We start from the raw sequence: 18,848 nt of genomic DNA, 5'->3' as shown, positions 1-18,848 counted from the left end.
GGAGAGGAAGCTGAAAGAAAAGAGCATTATCCCAGGACAAGCAGGCAGGTATTCTCACTAGTGGGTGATGTCATCCGACAGAGCCCCGATACGGACATCTTGCAAGCATGTCTTGCTTGAAGAAACTCAGAAGTTTCGAGATGCCCGCACCGCGCATGCGCCAGTGCCTTCCCGCCCGACGGTCCGGGCGTGTCTCCTCAGTTCTTTTTCTTCCGCGGAGCTGAGAAGTCTATCTTCAATTTGCACCCATTGAATCTCTTTTTTTGCCTTCTGTTTTGCCGCGGGTTGAGTTCTTTTGGCTCTCCTGTGCATTTATTTCTTTCTTTGATTTCTTTTTTCAAAAAAAAAAAAAATTTTTCCTTCCGATACCGGGTCGGCCGCGTGGCTGGGGCCCCGCGCCTTCGACCTTGCGGCGGAGCTTTTCCGGCCTATGTCCCGGCCGATTACTGGTTTTAAAAAGTATAGCAAGTGCCAGCGCGCGATTTCGCTCACGGACCCTCATCGACGCTGCTTACAGTGTCTGGGACCGGATCACTTCCCGAAATCATAGAAACATAGAAACATAGAAGATGACGGCAGAAAAGGGCCACAGCCCATCAAGTCTGCCCACTCCAACAACCCTACCCCCTTGAATTTACCCCCCTAGAGATCCCACATGTGTATCCCATTTCCTTTTAAAATCCTTCACGCTGCTGGCCTGAATCACCTGAGGTGGAAGTTCATTCCAACGATCGACCACCCTTTCGGTGAAGAAGAACTTCCTGGTGTCGCCATGAAATTTCCCACCCCTGATTTTCAGCGAATGGCCTCTTGTGGCAGAGGGGCCTTTAAAAAAGAAGATATCATCCTCCACCTCAATACGGCCGGTGATATATTTAAACGTCTCTATCATGTCTCCTCTCTCTCTACGTTCTTCAAGTGAATATAGCTGCAATTTATTCAGCCTTTCTTCATACGGGAGGTCCTTGAGTCCCGAGACCATTTTGGTGGCCATTCTTTGAACCGACTCAACTCTCAGCACATCCTTTTGGTAATGTGGCCTCCAGAATTGTACACAATACTCCAGATGAGGCCTCACCATGGATCTGTACAATGGCATTATAACTTCGGGCTTCCGGCTGATAAAACTTCTTCGGATGCATCCCATCATTTGTCTTGCCTTTGATGAAGCCTTCTCCACTTGATTGGCAGTCTTCATGTCTTCGCTAATGATCACCCCCAAATCACGTTCCGCCTTGGTCCTAACTAAGGTTTCACCATTTAGTGTGTAAGTTTTGCATGGATTCCTGCTGCCGAGGTGCATGACCTTACATTTTTTAGCATTGAAGTTTAGCTGCCAAGTCGAGGACCAATGTTCCAATAGAAGTAGGTCCTGCGTCATACTGTCTGGTAAAGTGTTCTCACTTACTATGTTGCATAGTTTGGCGTCATCGGCGAATAATGTGATTTTACCCTGAAGCCCCTGAGTCAGATCTCCCACAAATATGTTGAAGAGGATCGGGCCCAAGACCGAGCCCTGAGGCACTCCACTGATCACCTCCGACGTTTTTGAAGGGGCACCATTTACCACCACTCTCTGAAGTCTACTGTTTAGCCAATCGCCGACCCATGTAGTTAACGTCTCTCCCAGTCCCATTGATTTCATCTTGTTCAATAGTCTGCGGTGCGGAACGCTATCAAAAGCTTTACTAAAGTCCAAGTAAACGACGTCCAGGGACTCACCCACATCCAGTTTCCTTGTTATCCAGTCAAAGAAACTAATCAGATTGGATTGGCAGGACCTGCCTCTGGTAAATCCATGTTGGCGGGGATCCCGTAGATTCTTCTCATCTAGGATTGTATCTAATTTATGCTTAATTAGTGTTTCCATGAGTTTACTCACTATGGATGTGAGACTCACCGGTCTGTAATTCTCAGCCTCTGTCCTGCAGCCCTTTTTGTGGAGTGGGATTACATTGGCTGTTTTCCAGTCCAAGGGGACTTTTCCCGCCTTCAAGGAAAGATTGAAGATCACAGACAATGGCTCTGCCAGGACATCACACAGCTCTCTAAGCACCCTGGGGTGTAGATTGTCCGGTCCCATGGCTTTGTTCACTTTGAGTCTTGATAGTTCGCAGTAGACGCTGCTGGGTGTAAACTCGAAATTCCAGAACGGGTCATCTGAGCTATGCCTTGCTTGCAACTGTGGACCGGACCCTGGCGTCTCGCAGGTAAAGACTGAGCAGAAGTATTCGTTTAGTAGTTCGGCTTTTTCGGAATCTGATTCTGCATAAGTCCCGTCTGCTTTCCTAAGGCGTACTATCCCATTTGTGTTTCTTTTCCTATCATTGATGTACCTGAAAAAGGATTTATCCCTTTTCTTAATGTCCTTTGCTAGATTCTCTTCTATCTGAAGCTTGGCCTCTCTGACTGCCGTTTTGACAGCTTTGGACTTGGCCAGATAGTCTTCTTTTGCTGCTCCTCTTCCTGAATGTTTGTAGGAAACAAATGCTTTTTTCTTTTTCTTAACGAGGTCCGAGATTTCTGTAGTGAACCACTGGGGTCTGTTATTCCTCCGTCGTTTGCTTGTTGTTTTTATATAGCGATTTATTGCTTCATGTAGGGTAGATTTCAGGTTTGCCCACATGGCCTCTACATTATTGGTTTCGGCATGGTCTTGCAGTGCCCGATGGACGAAGTCTCCCATGCGTTTGAAGTCAGTGCCACGAAAATTTAGGACCTTTGTTGTTGTGGTCGATCTGGAGAAACCCTTCCGAAGGTTGAACCAAACCATGTTATGGTCGCTGGAGGCCAGCGTATCACCTACCGAAACTTCTGATACGCTGTCTCCGTTGGTGAGTACCAGGTCTAGTAACGCCTGGTCCCTAGTGGGCTCCAATACCAATTGTTTGAGCTGTGCACCCTTTATGGAGGTTAACAACCTTCTACTGCCGCTAGTTTGTGCGGTAAGTGCATTCCAATCTGTATCGGGCATATTAAAATCCCCTAACAGTATTGTGTCCCCACGCAAGGTGATGTTTTCAATGTCCTCGATTAATTCCATATCCTTTTCTACCTGTTGTCTCGGAGGTCTGTAAATCACACCAAGATACAGGCATTTTTCATTTCCTCTAGCCAGGTTCACCCAGAGGGATTCCCCGGTATACTTAACATCTGTGATTATGGTAGTTTTGATGTCTTCTCTAGTGTATAGAGCTACCCCTCCTCCTAACTTGCCCTCCCTGTCTCGACGGAGTAAGTTGTAACCCGGTATAACCATATCCCACCCGTGTGAGTCCGTGAACCAAGTTTCGGATATCGCCACTACGTCTAGGTCGGCGTTCATTATTTCCGTCTCTAAATCTAGAATTTTATTGCCCAAACTGTGTGCATTGACGTACATAGCTCTCCATACCTTATGTTTGCTAAGTCCCTGTATAGAGTTTCCCGCCTGAGTTAGTGTGACCCCCGATGTATTGTTTACAGTGTGTGCACTTACCTCAGACTCAGAGTGGCGACTCACCTCCTCAGGATAGTTACTTACTGCTCCAGAGAATGAACGGATACCCTCCCCCAACTTACCTAGTTTAAAGCCCTTCGAAGTAGGCGGGCTAGTCGACGTCCGAAGACGTTCTTACCTCTTCTGGTCAGGTGGAGTCCGTCTGGTCCCTGAAGTCCCTGCAGTGCCTCTCCATGGTCCAGAAATCCAAAGTTCATCTCCCTGCACCATCTATGTAGCCACTCGTTAGTCCTCTGGATACGCTCCTCCCGGGCTCTACCCTTACCTCTTACCGGGAGGATTGATGAGAAGACCATCGTGCCGGCCTTGCTCCACTCTGACGGCGTGAGCGTTTAAGCGCCGCTGTCTACTGTGGGAGTCCATGTTCAAGATGGAAGCTTCGTCGGATCCTGCAGCTTCAACATCGACGGGTGCTTCGACTCCTTCAGTGAAGCCCTCTGCCTCCCCGGCTGCTTCGGGCCTCCTGAAACCGGCATCGTTCACACCGGTTTCGGCCCCGACTTCGGCGCCGGCACCTTCCTCCGTCTCCTCGGAGCAGGTATCGACCCCTACAGTTCCACCGGTGGTGCTCAAGCTGCCGAAGACTGGCAAGCAGAAGCACGCAGCACCGAAGGAGCGCGGAGACCGTGCGGAAGGGCCCCCTTTTGGTGCGGATCCCTCCATATCGGCTTCGTTGCGGTCCCTTCTGGAGGATCAGTTCGTGGAACTCATGCAGACCATGGGGCCTCGGCTGATCGCCACCATCCAGGGTGACCTCCCAGCTTCGGCTTCGAGGGGCGGACCGCCCCCTCCTCCTCCTCGCCGCACGACCTCGTTGCTCGGCGAGGAGGAGCGGCGAGCGGTGTCCGGGTCCTCGAGGAGGTCCTCCGTTAGTGCTGTACCTCCTTTGGAACCGATTCCCTCGAGGAGGGCCTCCCTTAGTGATATGCCTCCCTTGGAGCCCATCCCCTCGAGGAAAGCCTCGTTTAGTGACCTGCCTCCCTTGGAACCGGTTACTCCGCCCCATGACTCAGTATGGCGTCCACCTTCGGGGCCTCCCAGTCCTGGGCATAGCAGGAAGCAGGACGAGTTCTTCCGAACCCCCTATCAAGCCTGGGCGTCGTCGGGGGAGGCACCGACTCTTCTGCCTCTGCGATCGACGCATCGAGTCCGATCTGCTCCGTGGAGGCGTCTGACCCAGTTTCTCACAGACGGGCTCGATCCCCTTCCAGGCATCGAGGAGGGCATCGATCCAGACATTCGTCGAAGCATTCCTCTCGACACTCGACCGTCTCGCCTCAGAAGAAATTGCCTCGGTTAGGGTATGCTGCTTCGGCTGGGTCTCCTCCTCCGGGGCCGGAATTCGAGGACCCCGAGGTTTTCTACTCGTCCTGTTGCTCGCAGGCCTCTCTGGAGCCTGAAGCCTCTTCTTCTTCTAGTCCGTCTCGCAGACCGGCGACGGCGGACCAACTGTCCTTTTCATCGTTCCTCAGGCAGATGGCAGATGACATGGACATTACTCTCGATGCTGGGTCTCGATATTCCAAGGAGTACCTCGATACCATGCACTTGCCTCGTCCTCCGGTGGAGTCCTTGCGCCTTCCTCTGCACAAGCTCCTCGACCAGACCTTCATGCGGTGCTTCGAGTCTCCTTACTCTATCCCTGCGGTCCCTGGAAAATTGGATGAGCGGTAACACACGGTGCATCATAAAGGCTTCGAGGGTCCTCAGCTTTCTCACCAGTCCCTCCTGGTCGAATCCTCGTTCAAGCGGTCTCATCCTGGCCAGGTCTATGCTTCAGTGCCTCCGGGCCGCGAGGGCAGAACCATGGATAAGTTTGGTCGACGCATCTATCAGAATTCGATGATGACGTCCCGAGTCCTGAATTACAATTTCCACTTTGCAGCCTACTTGGAATTTTTTCTTCCTGTGCTTCGGAAGTTCACACCATACATCGAGTCCCAGGCTAGGTTTGAGTTTGAGGAAGTGGTTGCTTCGCTGTCTCAACTTCGGCTTCAGTTGATGCAATCTGCCTATGATGCGTTCGAGCTCTCAGCCCGAGCGGCGGCCTGCTCGGTGTCGATGCGCCGGTTGGCCTGGTTGCGGACCATTGATATGGATCCGAATCTTCAGGACCGTCTGGCGAACGTCCCGTGTGCTGGGGCGGATCTTTTTGATGAATCCATCGAGACTGTCACGAAGAAGTTGTCTGACCATGAAAAGTCCTTCCAATCTATCCTTAGGCCGAAGCCTAAGCCTCAGCAGTCTCGACCTTCTCGCCCGCTGTTGATCTATCAGCGGCGGTATCAGCCGAGGCAAACTCCACCTGCGAGGCAACCGGCGAAGCGACAGCCTCCCCAGAAGGGTCAGCCTAAGTCTCAGTCGCCTGCTGTCCCTAAGACCACTCAGCCTTTTTGACTGTCTCGTCGAGGGCATAACCAACCTCATTCTGCCTCCCCCTGTTTTTCCCATCGGAGGGCGCCTCCATCATTTTTATCATCGTTGGGAGGCCATAACAACCGACCTCTGGGTCCTTGCTATCATCAAGGAAGAATACTCTCTTCATTTCCATCGGGTCCCTCCGGACCATCCTCCAAGAGAGTATCCTTCCAACTTGACTCAGACCGCCCTTCTTCTTCAGGAAGCTCAGGCTTTGCTCCGGCTTCGTGCTGTGGAGCCGATCCCGTCGGACCAACTGAACCAGGGGTTTTACTCCCGGTACTTCCTTGTTCCGAAGAAGACGGGCGACCTGAGACCCATTTTGGACCTCAGGGTCCTCAACAAATTCCTGGTCAAAGAGAGGTTTCGCATGCTGACTCTCGCTTCTCTCTACCCCCTCCTCGAGCAGAACGACTGATTATGCTCTCTGGATCTCAAGGAGGCCTACACTCATATTCCCATTCATCTGGCCTCTTGCAAGTTCCTCAGATTTCGGGTGGGACATCTCCATCTGCAGTATCGAGTGCTTCCATTCGGCCTGTCTTCGTCCCCCAGAGTCTTCACAAAATGTCTGGTGGTGGTGGCCGCAGCACTCAGGAACCAGGGTCTTCAGGTATTCCCCTACCTCGACGACTGGCTGATCAAGGCTCCCTCGGCCTCAGGGGTCTTCTCGGCGACCCTGTCAACGATTCTGTTCCTGCAGAGTTTGGGATTCGAGATCAACTTTCCCAAGTCTCATCTACAGCCGACCCAGTCTCTTCCCTTCATCGGGGCTGTCCTGGATACCGTACGTCTCGGAGCATTCCTTCCTCCTCAGCGCATGGATGCTCTTCTTCATCTCTGCCAGTCTGTGTCTTCTCGCCAGACCATCTCAGCGAGACACATGATGGTCCTCCTGGGCCACATGGCCTCTACAGTTCATGTGACGCCGTTTGCCAGACTCCACCTTGGAATTCCTCAGTGGGTCCTGGCATCTCAGTGGACTCAGGTGTCGGATCCGTTGACACATCACAGTCACTCCTGCTCTTCGGCAGTCTCTACTCTGGTGGATGACCTCTTCGAATCTATCCAGAGGTTTGCTGTTTCATTCTCCTCCCCACCAGAAGGTTCTCACAACCGATTCCTCGACCTATGCCTGGGGAGCGCATCTGGATGGGCTTCGCACTCAGGGATTCTGGACCTGTGCGGACCAACTCCATCAAATCAATCTTCTGGAGCTCAGAGCCATCTTCAATGCTCTTCAAGCTTTTCAACATCTGCTTCACGACATGGTGGTCCTCATTCGCACCGACAATCAGGTCGCCATGTATTATGTCAACAAGCAGGGGGGCACGGGCTCGGCCTCCCTCTGCCAGGAAGCTCTCAGAGTCTGGGATTGGGCGATTCGCCACAACGCCTTCCTCAAAGCTGTCTATATTCAGGGGAAGGACAATGTCTTGGCAGACAAACTGAGTCGTCTTCTCCAGCCTCACGAATGGACACTCCATTCCCAGCCCCTTCATCAGATCTTTGCTCAGTGGGGAACGCCTCAGATAGACCTCTTTGTGGCTCCCCACAATTTCAAGCTGCCTCAGTTTTGCTCCAGGATCTACGCTTCTCATCGCCTCGAGGCAGATGCGCTTCTGCTGGATTGGGGGAATCGCTTTCTGTATGCGTTTCCGCCATTCCCTCTCATTCAAAAGACTCTGGTCAAGCTGAAGTCCGACCATGCCACCATGATTCTGATAGCTCCTTGGTGGCCCAGGCAACCTTGGTTCTCCCTTCTACTTCAACTCAGCAGCAGGGAACCGTACCTACTTCCAGTGTTTCCTTCACTGCTTACTCAGCATCAGGGATCGCTACTTCATCCCAACCTGCAGTCCCTCCACCTGACAGCTTGGTTCCTCTCAACGTAACTCCTCACCAGTTTTCCCAGGCAGTGAGGGATGTCTTGGAGGCTTCCAGGAAGCCTGCTACTCGTCAATGCTACTCCCAAAAATGGACTAGATTTTCTTCATGGTGTATTTCCAATTCTAAGGAGCCTCAGCGAGCCTCCCTATCCTCTGTTTTGGACTATCTTTTACATCTGTCTCAGTCTGGTCTCAAGTCGACATCTATACGAGTCCACCTGAGCGCTATTGCGGCTTTCCATCAGCCTCTACAAGGGAAACCTCTCTCTTCTCATCCTGTGGTTTCCAGATTTATGAAAGGACTTTTTCATGTCAATCCTCCTCTCAAACCGCCGCTTGTGGTCTGGGATCTCAATGTTGTCCTTTCTCAGCTTATGAAACCTCCTTTTGAGCCTCTGAGCAAGGCTCCACTAAAGTTTCTCACTTGGAAAGTGGTTTTTCTGGTGGCCCTCACATCTGCTCGAAGGGTCAGTGAGCTTCAGGCCTTGGTGGCGGACCCTCCTTTCACAGTATTCCATCATGACAAGGTGGTCCTCCGCACTCACCCGAAATTCCTGCCTAAAGTGGTCTCTGAATTTCACCTCAACCAATCCATTGTGCTTCCAGTGTTCTTTCCAAAGCCTCATTCTCATCCTGGAGAATCAGCTCTTCACACTCTGGACTGTAAACGTGCTTTGGCTTTCTACTTGGATCGCACCAAACCACACAGAACTGCTCCTCAACTTTTCGTCTCCTTTGATCCAAACAAGTTGGGACGACCTGTATCGAAGCGCACCATCTCCAACTGGATGGCAGCTTGTATCTCTTTCTGCTATGCCCAGGCTGGATTACCCCTTCCCTGTAAGGTCACAGCCCATAAGGTCAGAGCAATGGCAGCCTCTGTAGCCTTCCTCAGATCGACACCGATTGAGGAGATTTGTAGGGCTGCCACTTGGTCCTCGGTTCATACATTCACCTCTCATTATTGTCTGGATACTTTCTCCAGATGGGATGGACAGTTTGGCCAAACTGTGTTACAAAATTTGTTCTCCTAAGTTGCCAACTCTCCCTCCATCCCATTGAGGTTAGCTTGGAGGTCACCCACTAGTGAGAATACCTGCCTGCTTGTCCTGGGATAAAGCAGTGTTACTTACCGTAACAGTTGTTATCCAGGGACAGCAGGCAGCTATTCTCACGTCCCACCCACCTCCCCTGGGTTGGCTTCTCTGCTAGCTACCTGAACTGAGGAGACACGCCCGGACCGTCGGGCGGGAAGGCACTGGCGCATGCGCGGTGCGGGCATTTCGAAACTTCTGAGTTTCTTCAAGCAAGACATGCTTGCAAGATGTCCGTATCGGGGCTCTGTCGGATGACATCACCCACTAGTGAGAATAGCTGCCTGCTGTCCCTGGATAACAACTGTTACGGTAAGTAACATTGCTTTACAGGGGGTTAGGGGAGGAGAAAACATTTGCTGGGGGGAGGAAGATGATATATAAGAGGAGGAGGAGGAGAAAATATTTGGGAGGACTGGAGGAGGAATGCAGAAAAACAGAAAATATTCTGGGGCTGAAGGGGGGAGTTGGCAGCACAAAGAATGGGGAAGAAGAATTAGAATGAATTTTCATTTGGGGGGAGTGAGAGAGAAAAAGATATATCAGAATTTGGAAAAGATTTTTATATGGCAGAGAGATGATTGCTGAATAATTATTTTTTTATACAGTATAACCTTGGTTTGCGAGCATAATTCGTTCCAGAAGCATGCTTGTAATCCAAAGCACTTGTATATCAAAGCGAATTTCCCTATAGGAAATAATGGAAACTCAGACAATTCGTTCCGCAACCCAAAAACTTTAATACAAAATACTATACAGTACATACTTGTATTGCAAGACCTCGTTAATTTAGAACAGTCAGTACACTCCTGCAGCATCAGAGAGAGAACCATCGGCTCAGTTGTGATGATGTGACGCATGTATACTGTATGTACTCGTATTGCAAGCCTTTGCTTGTTTAGAACAGTCATTACACTCTTGCAGTATCAGAAAGAGAAGAACCTTCGGCTCAGTTGTGATAATGTGATGTGTGTATACTCTATGTACTTGTTTTGCAAGACATTGCTTGTATATCAAGGTAAAATTTAATAAAATGTTTTGCTTGTCTTGCAAAACACTTGCAAACCAAGTTACTTGCAATCCAAGGTTTTACTGTATTTGATTTTCGAGTTATTAAAATAGTGGCTGTTCTGTACTGTGGGATGAAGTAGGATAGAAAATGAATGTCCGGGGGAGGGGAAGCAAGATGTTGCTGCAGATTGTGCTACTCCCATGGCGTGGTAGATGCATGGAACAGTCTCCCAGAAGAGGTGGTGGAGACAAAGACTTTCTGAATTCAAAAGGGCCTGGGATAGGCATGTGGGATTTCTTGGAGAGAGAAAAAGATAATGGTTACTACGGATGGACAGATTAGATAGGCCATTTGGCTTTTATCTGCCATCATGTTACTAACCTTTGGCTTTTTAGTTAGCACTAAAATTATGATTTATTATTCAAGAAATACGGATATCAGACATCTAAAATTCAAAGCAGAAACTTATTTTACATGGGCCATCAAGCAGCTTTCAAATGACATTATAAGCAAATAAAAATAAAATATTTTTAATACATTGCTATTTATTACCTTCTTCTTTACCTAAACTGTTTGCCCCAGCTCTCACTATGATCTTTATCTGCTACTTTTTTATTTTACTATAATGCAATCACACGTCTCCATCAAGGCTCAGTAACACCTATCTATAAATTATGCGGAAGAGGTCTGGAAGTGGGGATTGCATCTATTTCATATCCTTAGTGAGACATCAGGAAAGAACGTAGTGATCAAAACATTATTAGAGGTGTTGTAGAGCTGTTTCTTGTATGACTGGATGAGCTATAGTTATTCTTTTTTTTCTTTTTAGTTTTTTTTTAATTAATTCAGAAATAAATGGCTAGATTGAACCAAATGATTTTATTAATGTACAGTAGTACCTTGGATTACGAGTATAATCCGTTCCAGGAGCATGCTCGTAATCCAAAATGCTCGTTTATCAAAGCGAGTTTCCCCATAGGAAATAATGGAAACTCGCTTTGATGCGTTCCCCCCCCCCCCCGAGAACCGGCATTGCTCCCCTCGAAGGCCCCCCTGCGATCCGGCACCCCCCCTGCGATCCGGCACCCCCCCTGCCTCGAACCGGCACCCCCGCCACGATCCGATCCCCCCCCCGACACGATCCGACATCCCCCCGACACAATTGGGCACACCCCCCCTCGCCGCTTCTTACCCTCATCTGGGCACTCTAGAAGATCGGACTCCTCGTCTGCTGGGCCTTGAGCATCTGAGCATGCTCAAGGCCCAGCAGACGAGGGCCGGTCTACAAGAGTGCCCAGATGAGGGTAAGAAGCGGCGGGGGGGTCGGATCGTGTCGGGGGGGTGCCCAATCATGTCGGGGGGGGGGGGTCGGATCGTGGCGGGGGGTGCCCAATCGTGGCGGGGGGGTTGGATCATGGCGGGGGGTGCCGGTTCGAGGCGGGGGGGGGTGCCGGTTCGAGGCAGTGGGGGTGCTGGATTGCGGGGAGGGGGGGTGCTCGTAAATCGAGCCATGCTCGGTTTCCGAAGCACCGATTTTGCAAATGTTTTGCTTGTCTTGCAAAACACTCGCAAACCGGTGCACTCGTAAACTGAGGTACCACTGTATTTCCCTTTTTTAAACCTCTATACCATTTGAAAGAGGGCAAATATCTAATTATTCACTTCTAGAATTGGATACTTCTTAAATTTAGTAAAAATATTCTGGCACAAGTGTCAAACCTTAAAAAAGGAAGTCATATTGAGCATTGGAAAATAATTAATAATAATTAACTAATAAAAATAGTACACATTTAATTTTCCCCACCACCAAATTTCCCCGTCCCGCCCCACCCGGCTACTTATTCATGCTACCCGGCTGGAAAAAATTTCTGGCGCGAACACTAAGGAGGTATTGATGCTTCTGTATAAGACTGGTGAGACCTCATGTAGAATATTGTGTACAATTCTGGATGCTACACCTTCAAAAAGATATAAAAAGGATGGAGTCAGTCCAGAGGAAGGCTACTAAATGGTGTGTGGTCTTCGTGATAAGGCAAATGGATCAGACTTAAAGATCTCAATCTGTATCCTTTGGAGGAAAGGCGGGAGAGGGGAGATATTATTGATTGGGATGGTACATAATGAAAATAAAAGGGGGGACTTTTCTTTATACAGTCTTCGGGCAAAACATGTCAGAGTGACAGGTCCCTTTCCGAAATGAGCAACAAAGCAAAATACAACAAAAAAGATAAATTAAAAAAAAAAAATTTTTGTTTAGCACGGAGCACTAAAAGTACTAAGAATTAGTACTAGAAAATATAAACGGGTCTAATGAGGAGGCCAGTGCCAAAACAGTATTTTAGCCATTGAAAACACTTGGCTAATACTGGCACTTCTGAAGACCTAAGAAGAGAATTAAAAAATAATTGAAGTTTTGTAGGATGGTATATTGATGTTGTCTTTACAGCATAAGGCAAAGAAGGAAATACATCCTTTAGTAACTGGACTGAACTCTTTTCTGTCATTATGGTAAGATTAATTCCTATATACTGTAATATGTAAGCTAAAACCTAGACAATAGCAAATAGGTTACAGGTTCTCAGAAACATTTCCTAGACATGAACCTATTGAACCGGGAGATTTAGAGAAAAAGTAATAGTGCTGTTTACTTTTGTTTTCAGAACTGAGTTTAGGAGAGCTGCTTCATGACAAGTTGTAAGTATATCGTTAACCTTAGTTTTTCTGGCAATTTTTTGGTAGCACATGTTAAGGGGGATGGTTTTAAACTACCAAAACTTCTGTAACCTCTAGATTTACTTATTTCCTTCAATCTTTTTGGCAGTTTTCAGAAGGAAAATGCATGAACATTTTCACTTGAAAATTGCTCTGGGTCCAGAATATACATTATTTTTCCTCCTGCTTTTTCTACAGCTCTTGTTTTAAATTTTCAGTTTATTACATTTCCAAACCAAAACTCAAGGCAGTTTTAATTTATCTACTGGTTGAGACCATGCATTTTTAGTCCACTTAACCCTCAAGGAGCTGCAGTCAGATTGCAACAAGCATGTAAAATATAGCACAAATAAAATACACTTTTCTTGAGGCAATGGCTGGTGGCATGAGTTTACTTTGGCAGCAGAAAGAACTGAGCCCTGACTTTTCTGGTTCATAACCCATTAATCTAACCACTAAGTAGCATAGATTAGAAAATGCACACTGTGTACATATTTCCTTCCATACCCTAGGGCAGGTGTCGGCAACCTTTTTACAGCAAAGAGCCAATTTATCCAAAATATTTGACCCAAGATATACAAAGAGCTTCTCTCCCCTCTAACCCCTTGCAGGTCTCTGCACATCTCATTTCTCACTGCCCCTACCCCCAACCCAAGGAAGTTCTCTCCCCTCTCCATGTCCCGACCTTTAATCTCCTTCCCAACCCCATGATTCCCCCCACCCCCCGGGCCTACCAAGGTACTTGGTGGTCCAGCAGAAGTCTTTGTGGCAGGAGCATGACCCTCTCACGCCTGCTTCCTTTTGGCTGCCTTCCAAAATGTTTCCTGCAATCTCTCGTGGCAGCTCACGGTATTACTTGAAATGCCGTGAGCAGCTGCAAGAGTTTGCGGCAGCTATTTTAGAAGGCAGCCGCGAGGAGGCAAAGAGAGACCATGCTCCTGCCACAAAGACCCCTGTTGGACTACCATGTACCATGTAGGCCCAGGGGGGTCGTGGGGTTGGGAGGGAGATCAAAGGGTCAGGGCCTGGAGAGTCACAGTCGCATGCCAGAAGAGCCGCATGTGGCTCACAAGCTACAGGTTGCCAACCCCTGCCCTAGGGAGTATGTTGTAGCTAGAACTATGCACCTTCTGGGCATTGTGGGAGAGCAGTGCTCAGACAAACAGGAGTAAAACACTTTTTGCCTATGTATATTGCTTGAAATTTGCCCTCCCTATGGTTTAAAAATGATCTCATGTATATCTTAGATGGGTAATTATTTTTACTAGTTCCATTTAATTTTCCTTAATAAAGTTTTCATTTGTCTTTTATCCTTTATGTAACAGGTTTTTTATTAACTTAAAAAAAGCAGTGGAAGGAATAAAGCTTCACAAAATATGTCTGCTCTATTAAGAAATGTTTAGAAGGACAGAATTCAAAATGATTGGCACCAATATTCAATGCCATATACAGGAGCGTAATACCACAATAGCACTGTAATTACAATCAATAGTTCTTGAAAATTGGATTGCTGTAGTTAAGCTATTGTATAGGTATAATTTTTTAAAAAATTCTTTATTCATTTTTAAAAACTTAACAGCATATATAACATTTTAAACTCAGATACAACACTTAATATTCTGTTAAAATCCATATTAGAATTTATCCCCCCCTATTCAATAACAGTCTTTAAATTCAAGAAAACATAATAATCCCCATTCCCATATACCTTACTTTAATAATCAGACCAAAATACCCTTCCCCCCACCTTGAACATGCATATTTAAGGGGATTTCATAGGTATAATTGAATGTCGTGTAATATATGTTTTAAGGATCATCAGAATGCTATCCAAGCCATATTACTTAGGGCTCCTTTTACAAAATCTACCGCCTGCTCAAAAGGAGGGGTTAGCGGCTAGCGCGTGCAACAATTTAGTGTACGCTATTCTGCGCGTTAAGGCCCTAGGGCAGTTTTGTAAAAGAAGCCCTTAGTGTGGCAGCGCTCCTCATAGATCCATATCTCTACGTGTGTTCATTGTTTTAATTCTTTAATTCTTTTTCTGCTTTATTATTTGTAAACTCATATTTTCTTAAATGATATGCGCTTAGCTTTGAATAGTGTTGTGCCACCCCACACCGACACGTTTCATTCCTTTATCAAGGTCGGGGATGGAACTAAAGCTTCAACATAACATAAGCTAAAATTACTGTACTGTATATCCAAAAACTCTTTTCTGTTATACCTTTTAAACTTACAACAGTGCCTCATAAATCAAAATGCATGGCCTTACCAGCAACACAAGCTCATGTGCTTAGTCCTCCAAAGCAATGCCGAAGTTCTAAAATGGCCGCAGCGTTTATTTGACAGCACTAAAGTAGATGGTTTCCCCCCTGACGTCATTGATCCCTCAGCCAATCAGCTGAGCTAGAACTTTAAATTTAAAGGAACTGCGCTGGATGTTTAGATTCAATCAATTTTTATTGATGATACAAAGTACAACCAGGAAAACAATGGAGAAGTACATAGCAAAACAAGAACGGTGACACGAACTGCAGAGAACTATAGGAATATCATCAAATTTTTAAACACACTTCCATCACATTAAGTCCCACTCCCCTTGTACACTGGATGTTTAAATTGAATACCATGTATCCAGCTGGTTTGAATGAACAGAGTGATTGGGTGACACTGGCTGAGTAGGCGGAGATGATGGTGTGGATAGCTGATAGGTGATAACTAACCCCCCTACACACACACACATCCGCTACTTGCGCTCCTGTGCCCATTCCGCTGAACGTCTCTGGCTTAAATCATATGCGCACACAAACTTCATACACTTCAAATTCATGTTGACATCATTCCAGTCTGCCCTGTCACTGACCAAACAAGAATACTATACCCAAGCCTGTTAGCTCTATAGAAATAATAAGTTGTTAACCACCTGTCTTAGCTCCAACCCTCGTCATCCCTTCCCGCCCTAAACTCCCTACTCAAAGTACCCTCAGTTACTTCCCAGACTATGACAGAGTTCTTTTACAATAAGAATCAGAAGATTCACCTTTCTTAACCAAGCTGCCTCCTCCTCCTCCCCTCGCTCCACCTGTCCCTTCTGCTAACCTCCCCTCAACACCTGCCACCCTATTCTCCCTTCTATGAAATCACAGAAGAGGAAATCACACTTCTCTCATCCTCCAAACCCACTACCTTCTCCTCTGATCCAATTCCCACTCACCTATTCTGTTATATCCATTCCAGATTCTATATGCTAGGTGTTCAATCCCTCCTGCCCACCCCAAGGCGGAGCTTTTTTGGCTCTTCAGCCAACCAGGAACAGCATTGCTTTAGTAGGATATTTCAGCTCGTATCCACAGGCCTGGGGTTGTAGAGAAGGATATATGCCGGATGATGGTGTGGGCGACCTAGGAATGGTAGGGACCTTGGTATATGGGGGTGGAGAGGCACTCTTATGGGGACCAAGCTTGGGCGTCATTGGATCTGGGGCTGAAGGGTTAATATTAGTCATGAGTGGTGTAGCTGCAAGGGGTGGGTCCACACATTGAGCTCGCCACAGTTTCCACATTTCTAAGTGTTTCTCGTGACTTTCCTTGTTTGTCATTGAGAATAGTGGTACGGAGGGAAAGTAAATCATTGTAAAAGAGGGACCCCTGTGGGGGCCATGTCCATTCGGGAGAATTTGAGGGGTGTTTCTTAGAAGTATGGTTAACCCATTTGTCATGGAAATGGTGAAGGAGCTTATGTAATTCTGGGTGTGTTACACTTTTTAGGAGAGCTAAGGGGAACATAGTACCTCAGCTTATTTCAGCAATCATATATTAGTAAAAAACATATATTTACCTTGAGGCGAAGCACTCTTCTGAACTGAACCTAAGAAGAATAGTATGGAAGAATGGAGGGCCAGGCGTTGGCCGAGTAGAGGAAAGAGGTCAACCAGCAGTCGAATCAGAGTCTGCACCAAAAAGAAAATTTTAAGGAGAGTAAAAAGAAGGTATATAACGGGAAGTGTTAGTGGGTGACAATACAGCTGTGCTGGACTATACCTAAATTCCGGCTACGCTACCCACCGGTGATTGATTAACTATTAATTACCTATGTATATATATCGACTACGCCCTGACCTATAGGCTGACTACACGACCCGCCAGCCGTAAATATATCCTGACTCCTAAACTATAGGCTGACTGCACGATCCGCCAGCCGTAAATATCTCCTAACTCATGAACTATGGACTGACTACCCGACCCGCCAGTCGTAAGCTTATCCCTTATGCCCAAACTTTTATCCTGGCTATATCTCACGCCAGTCTATACAGGACCCGTAGGACAGCTAAAGATGGGAGCCCGGTCCCGGGTGAATTGACGTGGAATCCTGTTCCAGGGTCCGGGATCGTCCAAAGTTGACACCACTGGGCCTGTATAACGACAAACAAACAGGATTAGTAGGGAAAGAAAATCTGGTGTTTAGGGCTGACTATATTCCATTGCCGGTTAGGAGGGCAAAAAGCGGTATGAAAGGGCAAGCAAGATATGAAGGAAAAGCCAACAAACCTGCAAGAAAATAATGAAGTTTAAATACAGACAATGCATAAGTAACCCTTAAAGAAAACCCAGGAGCAAACTTTTGGCCAAAAGTAATGGAGAGGCAATCTGATAAGCAGAGTATAGGCCTTCTATCCAGTGAGGTCGCTAAAGGCGCGTTTCCCCTCTTCACAGTCGAAGGTCACCACTGAAGTAGGCCGCTGCCTAGGCCTGATTCAAAGGCAACCTCACACGCCATATACTGGTTTCAATAAGTATATATTTATTTAGTCAATCAATAACAGCTTACAGCAATAAAGTATTTAGCATATAGCGTAACAGAATAAGGTGATCCTCAGGCCTGAGGGTCCTCCGGTGTCTGTTCTGTTCTCCTCCTTCTAAAGGCCTGTTTTTTATACATTTCTTAGTGGCCAACACCACGTTGGCCTAAATCACATGATACATCCTTATTGGCTACTTTCCTATGCACTACTGCCTAACTACATTCATTTATTGGCTGGTTGACCTGCGTCATGTTATACTTTCGCCCTGTTTTCCGTAAGACCTAACCTTTTCCCCGAAATGCCTTTTTCTATACCATATAAGCATTTCCGAGCATCAAACCCCCTCCCAACTGTAAATATTTCTGACACCTGCTATTAGATGATATTTCTTGAGAATTCTATCTTCTGAGAATTCTATCTTCGGACCATGGTCTGTGTTTATCTTCTCATGGTATCTGGCTGGGTGGGCCCTGGTGCAAAGCCACAGCAAAGCCACAGCATCAGGACCTGCTGCTTTTTTCTCTAGTTTCACTGATAGAGTAGTTAACTTAACTTAGAAATAGGGCATTTCCCCATCTTTGCATACTCTCTGGTAAATGGTGTGAAATATATTTTCACAGCTAATCTACTGTTTCCATCAGCTGCAGAAATAAGATACCAGTTGCAGGGGAGAGAAAGGTTTCTGTAGAGAGAACAGTTTTTGTGAGCTTCTGGTTTTTCCTTATCCCACTTCACCTGGTTTAATGTCAGGACTTACAGGGATCTTTCAGAACTTCCATGCTTTACCTTCTTTCCATCTTCCTCCTCCTCTCATGCTACAGGTATGAGAAAATGAACACTGACATGTTGGGGCATAATAATTTATTCAAATTGGTTTGGGGCCCATTGATGTCTTTTGTTACTTCAATATAGTTGTCTTTTATCTTTCATTTTTCGTTGATTTGCACACACATCCAGGGAAGGGTGGGAGATTGGGAGAGAGGGGGTGGCTATCTCTTTGCTTTGTTTTAATCCTTGATTGAATTTAATGTAAGGGTGTGTGTGGGGGGGATGTTATTCTTTGTGTATTGTTATTGATTGATTATAAGTGCTTACTCTGATGAAGAAGGGGAAGCCGACAGTTGACCAAGTGTCGACGATTTGGAAGAAGGTATCCCGTGAAGATACTAAGGGGAAAAAAGGCTGGTAAGAAACAAGGGACAAACTACAGGAGTCGACTAACCCAGAAGAGGAGGTTAGAAAGATTGTAGCAAAAGAGAAGAAACTAAAGACCGAAGCACAGGGAAAGGAAATGAAGATAAGAAAATACCAGGATCTAAATTGCGTATATACTAATGCAAGGAGCCTAAGAAACAAAATGGGGGAATTAGAAGCCATGGCCAATGAAGAGGACATAGACATCATTGGAGTCACTGAAACATGG

General features: G+C 46.8%; 1 protein-coding gene across 3 annotated transcripts in view; it reads left to right on the top strand.

The window, feature by feature from the left end:
- NAA35 (N-alpha-acetyltransferase 35, NatC auxiliary subunit) overlaps positions 1–18,848 on the top strand; it is a 356,679-nt gene that overhangs the window by 63,948 nt on the left and 273,883 nt on the right. For all 3 annotated transcript variants that reach the window (XM_033927824.1, XM_033927815.1, XM_033927834.1), the window contains exon 3: positions 12,573–12,606. In XM_033927824.1, the coding sequence (XP_033783715.1) occupies positions 12,573–12,606 (34 nt within the window). The remainder of the gene's footprint in view (positions 1–12,572; positions 12,607–18,848) is intronic.

The sequence above is a fragment of the Geotrypetes seraphini genome, chromosome 1 (assembly GCF_902459505.1).
Source record: "Geotrypetes seraphini chromosome 1, aGeoSer1.1, whole genome shotgun sequence".
NCBI classification, from domain to species: domain Eukaryota; kingdom Metazoa; phylum Chordata; class Amphibia; order Gymnophiona; family Dermophiidae; genus Geotrypetes; species Geotrypetes seraphini.
The sequence above is the reverse complement of the archived record's forward strand: the minus strand, read 5'-3'. Positions and strand labels throughout refer to the sequence as shown.